This window comes from Trachymyrmex cornetzi, unplaced genomic scaffold (genome assembly GCF_001594075.2).
Source record: "Trachymyrmex cornetzi isolate Tcor2-1 unplaced genomic scaffold, Tcor1.1 scaffold983, whole genome shotgun sequence".
Lineage (NCBI taxonomy): Eukaryota > Metazoa > Arthropoda > Insecta > Hymenoptera > Formicidae > Trachymyrmex > Trachymyrmex cornetzi.
This window is the reverse complement of record NW_017300337.1, coordinates 246,386-257,510: the sequence shown is the minus strand read 5'-3', so window position 1 is coordinate 257,510 and position 11,125 is coordinate 246,386. Positions and strand designations below refer to the sequence as shown.

Here is an 11,125-nt window from a genome sequence, read left to right as displayed (position 1 = left end):
CCGTCGGTAAACGTGTAAAACAGTTACAGAATGGGGGCCCTGATGTTTTATTGAAAAATCTTCTAAAAAATTATAGTAGTCGTATAGGAAAACGATCTGAATTGTTCTGACAGGATGACAGAATTTCCTTAATTCTATTAAATACCAATGCTCTTACATGTCAGAATTCAAACAATACGTGGCAATAAATTCCAAAAAAAATGATCAATATTTGTGACTTTCTGTATAAACTATCAATACAAATTTATCTTTTTATAGAAAGTAAAGAAAATGCCACACGCTTGTAGAAAAAAACTGTTATACCAAATTACCTATTCCAACCAAGTCATAACAGCTTTAATTCTTTTTCGGAAATCATGATTCCTTGAAAAATACAGATAACCGTCGTTTTAATATTTAACTTGACATTTTTATATTATATAAATTATATAAATTATATTACAATTATATAAATTAAAAAATGACGGGAGTAGTGATGGGACTTTTTTACAAATTGTAGAATTTATAATTATTTTATATTGAAATTTAACAATTATTACACATGTTGTAAAAAATAGGTGTGAGAGATATCAGTATAAACTTACCTTTTTAAAGAAGGTAAAAAAGGCGCTAAGAATATATGTGCTTCTCGAATAAAACCTAAGTGATACGGTATGTATCTTTTTATTATTCCAACCCTAGTAATAGAAGTTTTAATTTTTTTCAAAGATATTCTTATAAAAGATCTTCTTATTCCTATCAAAGTAATGGCAGCTTTAATTCTCTCTGTCGAAATTACACCTTTAAAGAAACAATTGTATCAAATTAAAAATTAAAATCTAAATGCTACAATCTTAACTAACCAAATTAAAAAATAAAATCCATATAATATCTTTGTTATTTACTTATCTTTAATGATATATTTGTATAAAAGATTTGATACCACCAACTGGCGCCAAGTTAAAGTCTACCAAATTTTATATGTCATTCGTATAAAAGATTTGATATCAACAATTAACGCCAAGTTAAATCTCATACCAAATTAAGGGGGTCTTCTGCTTTATAGGGAGTATGGTATATTTAAAAACGTAGATTTTTTTTATAAATCCATAGTACAACTCTTTGAGAGAATGGGCGCGTTCAAGTCGACAAAGCGGCTAAATCTGATCGCCGAGCAATTAAACATTATTGGTTGGATTCACAGGAATGGCAAGAACCAATCATGCTCATTCGCTCGGCAAGCATGCCTAGCGGCTTTGCCGTCTTGAACTCGCCCAATATATCTCTAAAATTTTAGAGCGAAATTCGAAGTCCTTCGGTATAAATTCAGCGTTTATATATATACGAGTGCACGATATATACGGGCGCGCAGGTATAATAAAATAATAAAAAAAAATGTTTTCGAGGGAGTGTTTCACTCCCTAAACATCGAGATAAGCACAAACAAAAAATATGATAATGTGTTTGCCGATTCCGGGAAAACAGAGCTTCCCTTTCCTCGCGAATCGCGAGTACCTGTGCCTATATAAGCGCTGTGAAAATCGCCAAATCGGATTTATTTCCCATTCTGGGCTTCGTGCTGGATTCATTCCAACTCCAAACTTCGTACGGAATTCATTTCCGAGGATATCGTACTGTGAGGATCAAACAAGACCATGGAATATCTCTGAATAGAATCTTTGGAAAGTACATATATTCTTTAAGTTTTCTTTCTTCCTACACCCTCACGGGGACGAGGGGTATAGGAAAGGAAGGACTGCGCTCGTAGGAGCAGTGCAGTCCTCCCTTTCCTATCCCCCTCGTCCGTCAAAAAGGGAAGAGAAGAACTGTGCCCGGAGCAGCGCAGTTCTTCTCTTCCGCACGTCCCACCTCACTTAATCCATAACTGATTATTTTTCTAGTAATTACAAATTATCAATAAAATAAGTTCACATTCGATAGAATGACTGGACAAGGTATTCGCTCCGCATCCGTCTCGCGCACAGACTTCTACATATACTACTAGTAACTATATATACTACTACTAACTTGTTTGAAAAAGTGGCCCCCAATTTTGATGTAACATTATACACATGCGTCGAGAACCGCTCCGCGTGACCATGTGACGTATATCTACACATGCGCACACATCAGCACACTATTTTGACAGGTTAACCTAATTTAACAGTATTAAAACCACCAAATACTTATTTTCATAAGTCAGCTATTATAAATTATTCTAATTTATGAGAAATTGAATAAGACTGCATCTTTTATAGACGTTTATTAATATTCAATTGTCTTTCCAATATCTTTACCTTTTTACTTAAACTTTTTCTCTTCCAAAAGAAACAAAATTTTTCGCTATGAGATCACACCACTTTCTTTAAAAAAAAAAAACAATATTTTGCGCTATAAGATCATACCACTTTCATAAGGTTATACGTTTAGCATGTGAACAGTTGATGCAAAACACAGCCATACTGCATTCCTTTGGGTATATTCGTGCGCAGAGCTACTATACAATTTCGGGGTCCATTTCACATAAGCTTGCCATAAGGAGTTAGCAGTCTAGTAGTATATATAGAAGTCTGTGGTCTCGCGACAGGCCCCAAGGCCTTCTAGATCACGATGATCATACCCGCGAATTATCTCCGGTGTTCCAATCGAAAACGGTAATTCGCGTCCCATTCAAATACGGTGTTATAAACGAAAATGATACTCGATGCATTATTCAATCTTCTTTCAATCATTTTCTCTTTCCCTCTCCCATAGGTACAAGATGATAAAAAGGCTCGAATTGTTGAGATTGTTTATGGATTTTTCTGTCCAAGAAATATAATTTGTCTGAATTAATTATTGCTTTCAATCTTTGAAGCACAAATAAATCAATTCAAACAAGTGCTCTACATTCCGATTAATTAAATAACCAATTATGCTCAGATAACATCATCTAAATTCTAAATGATTTTTAATCTCAATATTAAAGACTAATACCAATTCTTAGTATATATTTCGAATTAATTAAGTAACGAAATATTCTCAGATAAAAGTGCTTTAGAAATCCTGTAGCATGCAATACGCCAGCACTTGCAGTCTCACGGTTTGCCGCTCGGTCTCGCTGCCATTCTGATCGTATCTCCCCCACTCCGATAAACAATCCGCCACTCTCCCAATCGCACTCACGTCCACGTGTCACGCCGTATTGTCTATCTTTCGAGTCCCTACTTAGCAGCGACGTAACCACCCTTTTCCTCCGAACGTAACATCCTTTTCCTCCGATAATTAATGCGTTTATGCTGACACTTCTAAACTGGCTTGAAATCAAATTGAATTGTCAAAAGATGAGCATGGTCCTTCTTCACCTGCTGAAGTAATTTCAGCTAAGGAAGATTCGTTAATTCCACACGCTTAATACGCATTTGCCGGCCAATGTGAACTCCTTTTTCTCTGGTTTCATCGACTTCAATAACAGAAGATGCGAATCACATTCTTGTTGGTAAATATGCCAAATAGTGGAAACAGCTCCGATGATCTTGACCTTGACATATGTTGTCAACGTCATGACCCTGAATGACTTCCACCAAGTTTTAGCCATCGCTCCTCATTCATAAAAAGTTATTAACGAAAGAAGTTTGAAAAATAATGTCTCTTTTCTACTATATAAAATAGAAACTTTCTGCTTTAAAGTACAGCAGAGGGGGAGGTGGGATAAAAGTCGCTTCGCGTGGAAGTCGTCGTGCGCCCCTAAACAGAGGAGGAGGTGGGGTGAGAGTCACTTCGCGTAGAAGTCGCGCGCCCCTTAGCAGGGAGGAAAATAAAGTGAATCGCTTCGCGTGGAATCGTGCGCCCCTAAGCAGGAGGGAGATGAGATGAGAATCGCTTCGTGAGGAAATCGTGCGCCCCTAAGCAGGGGGAAGGTGAGGTGAGAGTCACTTCGTGAGGAAATCGTGCGCCTCTAAGTAGGGGGAAGGTGAGGTGAGAGTTGCTTTGCGTGGAAAATTGTTAAATATACTTTAAAACAGAAAATTTCTGTTTTATTTAATAGAAAAGAGACATCATTCTTCAAACTTCTTTTGTTAATAATTTTTTAATGAATGACGAGCGACGGTTAAAACCTGATAGAAGTCATTTAGGATTGTCATGACCTTGACAACATGTCAAAGTCAACGTCATCGGAGCTGTCTCCTCTATTCGGCATATTATCCTTCTTGTTTTTATACTAATTTGTTTACCTCAGAATCAGATATTATTTCAGCAATTTCGTTTCTAGATTCGTATGCTTGTGTTTCTAACCTGATAAAAATCTATAAAAATTACTTTGTCCAGTCTATGATACAAAAGAAAGCTTAAATTGTCGGCAATGTAATCGGTGCGCATTTTGCATAAACTGGAAATAGTAAAATTTACATGAGAATATTATTAGGCACAAAGACCCACCTTAACTAAATAAGGTTTCATTTGCTTATTTATATTGAAAAATTATAATAATGTGCATTACATATTAAATTAGCAAAATGTTCTATAAAAAAAATTAATACCTTGCGTAATTGCTGCTACACCTCTTTCGTGAACAGGAGAACCAGGAATACTCGCAGGACTGTGTGAAGGTGATGCTAATCTTTGTAACTGTTGATATTCTTGTTGAAGTGCTTGGATGCCTGGTCCAGGTGCACCCGATCCTTCCGATGCCCGACGAACAGGTGAGTATCTTTCAGTAGCAACATGGCTGCTTGGTTCCTTATACGAATCCCTATTACTTACTAAAATTAATATACACATTAGAAACATTTTCTCGAATTAATAAAAATGTATGCGTGCGTCGTGTACATGTGCATATGTAAATTAAAAATTATTCACCTAACTTGCATAAGAACATTTAATAATAAGAAAATATTTTTTTTAATTCTATGAAATACCTCTCTCACACTTACAAGATGAAAATTATTCTTATCTCTTTCAGATCAGAAAAAAGTTGGCACCTATTGTAAAAATTTCTTTTTGTTTGAATGAAATATATTGTATATTATTTTGTAAACTATATATACACACATTGCGATCCATAAATTTTGAAATTGATTATTTTATAGTAATCAGTAGCGCCATCTATAAATTATTGCCCAAACAATATTCGTGAGATTCTTAGCTTATATATAAAACTTAAATAATCTACAATTAGTTGATATTGTTTTACATAGCTTATTGATTTAATACGTTATAAATTTAAAAAAAAAGAGCATATCGCTATAGAATTTTGTTTTAAAGCCAATTTATCAAACAAGTGTTCGAAATTATGTAAAAAGTTTATGGAAATGAAATATTAAATCGAGCAAATATCTTTCGATAGTGTGCCAGATTTCGTAATCTCTTTAGAACATATATTACTGGAAGTGGAATTGCCTATGCCACCCATGTACTAAACGTGAAGCTGCTAACATCTGTTACTATACGAGAGAAAAAGCTAGACAATCTCAAATGTTCGCAATGCGCATGAGTCAGTACTGTCATTTGTATGAATTGTACAGTTGCTTAGTGTTTCTTATACATTGTTATTGTTAGTTTCAGAGGTTTTAGGTTATGTGTCTTAGACAAAATGATAATAAAACTGACTTAATCTATTGTATTTAATAAATTAGTGTTAGAATGAACTTTAATATAAGAATGCATATAAGGTTAAAATAAAATTGACTCAAATATTCTTATTAATTCCACAAAATAACAGCCATTTTTACAAAACTTTTTTATTTTTCAGAAACCTTTTTAAAAGAAATGAAATAAATATAATATATTAAATATCAATAGCATATATTAAATATCAATAACATATGTAAATCTATATATTGTCACATAACTGATGCCTACATAAAATATTTCAGAAATTAACTTAAGTGTAATAAGAAATCGAATTATCACGATTACCACACATTATACAATATTTGTAAGGCATTTTTTATTACGCTAAATTCGTTTTTTACTTTGGCGACAAATGTTCAAACGAAGTGAAACGCGGTTAAGTGGCAAACAGGTTAAGTGGCACATGCGCATTACAATCAACTGGGGCTCTAGCTTTCTCTCTCTCACACAGATGCTGGTTTCACGTTCACACACAGCGATCCATTCTACTTCTAGTAGTACAATGAACAGTGGCAGTAGAGGTTGTAGACACATCGGGAGTAAGCTAGTTATTTCCGGCCTAGCCAGAAATGGTTGATTGATCAACGTTAAATTAATGCTGATTCAACGTCGCTCAACGTAAAATCGATGTTAATTCGATACTGATCGATCAATCAATGTAATAGGACGTAGAGTAAGTCCGTAAGTCAGAAATAGTTGAAATCTATTTCGTTTATGAACCTATTCTATGCTCTATTACATCCTCAGCTACAAGTGATTGATCGATCAATATCGAATTAACATCGATCGACATTAAATTAACATTGATTTGACGTCGAGCGACGTTGAATCAGCATTGATTTGACGTTGATCAATCAACCATTTCTGGCTGGGCTGAAAAACCAGCTTATTCCCGTCGTATCTACAGCCTCTACTGCTACTGTTCATTGTAGACGACGCTTAACGACTCTAAGACCAGTATTCATAGTTAGTTCTTATATTCAAGACCGTCTTTTTTAAGGTGTCACAAACCAATCAGAATACCGCATTAGCGTCTTAAGACATTACTTAAGACGGTCTTGAAATACGAACTGACTATGAATACTGGCCCAAGGTAATCTCTTATTTTTTTTCAGTACGTCATAAATTCAAAAGAAGAACAACGTACCGCTGTAAACTTTTGTTTTAAAGTCAGTTTATATCTGTCTAACAAATTTTTTAAAAGCTTATGGAATAAAGTATCAATGTACATTTCCAATATAAATTAACTTTAATCAATTTATTCTTCATTTTTTCTAGTTCTAAAAATTAGGAAAAGCTGAAGAATAAGTTTAACCAAGATTAAAGTTAATCTACATTGGTGAAAACGAATAAGTGCATCAAATGAACATTTTCCAATGATATGCTACATTTCATAAGTGAGAGGTTGCGGGAATTTCTTCCTTCACGAAATTGGCATGCCATCGAAAATTGTTTACTCGAATTAATGTTCTTTTTACAAATCTTTTGGATCATTTCAAACGTTTTTTTGGTACTCTTCTTTTAACATCCTTTTTTCGAAATCAGAGCATATCAAAAAGAAGACACAGCAGTGCACACGCGCACCAAGAATAGTGCGACAATGGCGCGTACATTTTGTAACTTAAACGAGATCAGCTAATCGTAGACTAGCTAATCGTTTAAAATTTTATACAATACATAGTTAGCAAGGTTAGAAACATTGCTTCATAAAAAAAGTAACTTTATAGAAATAACTCGTTACCGTCACTCCCGTTACTCTTTATAAAAAAATATCTCGTTATTGTTACCGTTAGGAACGGTAGAAAGTAATAATTTGGAAGTAATAATTTATACTTAGGAAGTAATAATTTGTTTGAAAGATATTAGATTTTAAAATTATAATATTTATAATGATGAATATTAAATTTAATAATTAATATTAGAATAAGACTAAACTAGTCTCCATACAGCAAATGTTTTTGAACTTATTTCGATAAATTTTCTATAATTATTTATTTTAGTTTCTTAATATGCAGGGTAGTCCATTTTAATACAAGTAGAACATTTCAAATCCGATAAAACTTTAAAAAATGGGTGACCTCATCAATTCCAATGACCTTAACATATATTGTCAAGATCATGATCCTGAGTAATCTCCCAGAAATTTTAACTGTCACTTATTCGTTAAAAAGTTATTAACAAATAAAGTTTAAATTAAACGTATATTTAATTTTTCATTTTTTTTTTTAAATTAAGTTCACATGGAAAGTCAAAACCCATGTGCAACAGTACAAATACAGAAGTTGTGCGCCCCTAAGCAAGGGGGGAGATAAGGAGGAAGTCGCTTCGCGTGAAAATCGCACGCCCCTAAGCGGGAAAGGAAGTAACTTCTTTTATTAGTAACTTTTTAACAACTTTTTAACAACTTTTTAAATAATGAGCGACAGTTAAAATTTGTGGGGAATCACTGATTTAGAGTCATGATCTTGACAACATATGTCAAGGTCATTGGAATTGGTGAGGTCGCCCAGTTTCTAAAGTTTAATCCAAAATCCTTAAATTTAAGATAAAAATGTTTCAGACAAAAATTGCTTAGTTACGGGGAAAAAAGATAGTGATCTTGATTAACTTTGAGATATCCTTAAAATCAGGTCAATATTCCCTCGATTTTTTAAACAGAATCATATAGTTCTTTTGCATGATATAATTTCTTTAATTATTCTGCATATAAAAGTATAGATGGTAAAGATATCAAAGAATCATATTTTTCGGGTTACTTTACACTTAATTCTGGCACATATTGACATAAAATATTAAATACCTCGTTATTATATCCAGAGAATTCTTAACGATTCTTTTCTTTCATAAAAATGTTATTCTCATTCCTGTTTGAATAGAAGATTAAAATATCAAACAAAAATACAATAATTAATAGAGGGATAGAGTATCTATCCCTCTATTAATTACACCGCAGGTGAAATCAGCGATGGAGGATTTTCAAAGCTAACGATAGAAATTCAGTTGACCTTGGTCTTGATAAATTCCCCTGTATAGTTTTCCGACCCTATTATTGAGTCACAGTACTGTACATCTCAGTTTAGCTTTAGAGTCTCTTCGGGGGCAGAGGCTCGCTTGTGTTTTTGCATTTGATAGTAGCATTCTTACTCTTTAGAGTTTGTCAACATTCGAGGGGACCTCGACTACAGTTTAACGCCGAATCCGAATGGCGAACGCTAAAAATCGCGTATGCAGAGCACAGGTGGGAATCTGGATCCATAGATCGCGAGTCAATTGCACTGAACGGCGAGCCACTCGACGTCCTTAGAAATTCAGTTCATTCGATATCTAAGAACAATTGATCCCCTCCTCTATCAAAAGACGAGGAAACCGATAGTATAAATTAAGTTGCGAGACAACGCACCAACCCCAGTGTAAATACGTTCAGAAACATTTTATGTTAATTTTAGGAGGGAAAAGTTCTTTCAGATCATTGATCTAAACCATGAAGTGAGTTCTGAAAGAGATCCTCACCCTGAGAGTCAACTACCTAGGATCAACGTTTCTGAATTTAAGAAAAGAACCAACTATATTTATTCAAAAGTAAGTTTTAAGGTCTGTTCTTAAAATACAATTGTGTTCTCTTTAATTTAAAATTCCAGTGCGCTCCCGGAAGTTAAAATTAACTAAACAAATTAAAAATAAATAGAATAAAAAAAAAGACACCTCTCAAAATAACCCTAAAACTGTCGAATAAATTAATAGCCAGAACGTTTGAATTTATTGTCGGTCATTAGAAAAATAGAAAAACAGTTTGCGTTAGAATATAAAAATATTTCCGATTCATCTACTTCCCTTACTAGTTTTTCGAATCTGTCCTCAATTTCCCCTATCTCAACAACTCAACCTATTTCCTCTTTTCAAGTTAATACAATATCCCTTCCCATTCTTCCAATCCTCATATTCTCCGTCTATTTTCCATGTTTAAACCAAAATAACAACCATCCTGAAATTTTTCATTTCCCTTTTCTAAAGTCTCCTGAAATTCCTTTAGAATCTGAACTGACTGTTAACAATCACTCCTCTCCCTCAATCATTAACAAATAATTTACAATTTCCTACTCTTACCTTTCAAATTCCCACAATTTAGAAAAACTTTCCCCTCCAAATACTCAATTCCAATTCCAATCCTCAACCCTTAAATTATTCAGAATTAATAAACCTATTAAAATTTAGAGCTTTCCTATCCTCACACACACACAGCCTCCACAAACAAAAACCTAATCTTTATCTCTAGAATCTATCTTATTTGTACTTTTTCCTTACACTGCTTATGTCAGAATCCGCTTTGAATCTTTTAGTTTGTCATTATTAAATGAACTTACACTTACATCACATCATTCCGATTCCGTTAATTCAAAAACTATTTAATGTAAGAAACGACAAGAGATAGAGCAAAATTTTAAAAACACTTCCTAAGATCATGTTCGTCTCCCTACAAATTAATGTAAGAACACCCGTGGATTACAATATAATACATATAATGAAAGAATTTTCCTATTACTATTAATAATTTAGTTAATTTATTAATTCTAAATACTTTTAAATGTTGATAATGCTTTTTAGGATTTCACGGGTATTATCTTCAAAGATATCAGAAGGTTTGTGGATTATCACCTTGTTTTTATCCATTGCTAATGCCAACGTTTCGTGAACCTTGCCGTTTACTTCATCAGAGCGAGGAGCGCACTGATACTGAGTTGATTTAAAAAAAATTTTTTTTTAAATAAACTAATTATAATAATTACTTATAAATTGTATAGATTTCATTTATTTAAAATTAGACACTTCCATCCATGAGATTCATGTAAGTCTTAACTATGCATTGTAACATTTATATGATATTTCAAACTCTAATTTTTTAATAATTACTATAGGAAGTTTAATGGACATAAATTTCGTTGGAAACTGAATGGATATGATCTGGCAACCTACGTTAATATTTATACATATCTAACGACCAAACGAATTTGTAACTTTATAATCGCATTATCGTATATTGTAATGTAAATAATCTCACCGAGTTAACTTTTTTTCTATATTTGTATTTAACAATAATTACTGAAGAGGATCCTAACCGTGGGTCGAAAACGTTATAATGTACTAATTTAATATTAATAAAATTTATGATTCGCACAACATCTTGCGTCGGCTCTTAAAAGCTTTTTATCAATCATTGATTTATTTAAAATTATTTGCATATCTCTTATTTTAATCTCCACTTTTCATTCATTTCGTAAAGTCGCACGGTTCTATCTCAGGTCTTATCTTATGGAATTATTTCCTTGACCTAAAAACGAATCAATAAATGCACTGATTCAAACAGAGTCATTGCGTTTGTACGTAGATAGTTGCTTTGAAACCTTAACAAAGTACGTTCGAGTTGTGATAAAGCATTGATCCACAGCTATAGTTAATGAGATGTCTCTCCATGCCACTTCCTTAAACCTTCAGTTCTCGTGAAATGAAATCTCCTGGGTGAAACAAAGTCCCCCCC

The 11,125-nt window shown here is 33.2% G+C and overlaps 1 protein-coding gene across 3 annotated transcripts in view; it reads right to left on the bottom strand.

Moving 5' to 3' along the window:
• LOC108770023 (serine/threonine-protein kinase SIK3) overlaps positions 1-11,125 on the bottom strand; it is a 122,031-nt gene that overhangs the window by 8,104 nt on the left and 102,802 nt on the right. For 2 of the 3 annotated variants that reach the window (XM_018521311.1, XM_018521313.1), the window contains one exon: positions 4,500-4,721. In XM_018521311.1, coding sequence (XP_018376813.1) covers positions 4,500-4,721 — 222 coding nt within the window. Of the gene's footprint in view, positions 1-4,499; positions 4,722-11,125 lie in introns of those variants that run through there. The other variant, XM_018521314.1, reaches the window with a different exon arrangement.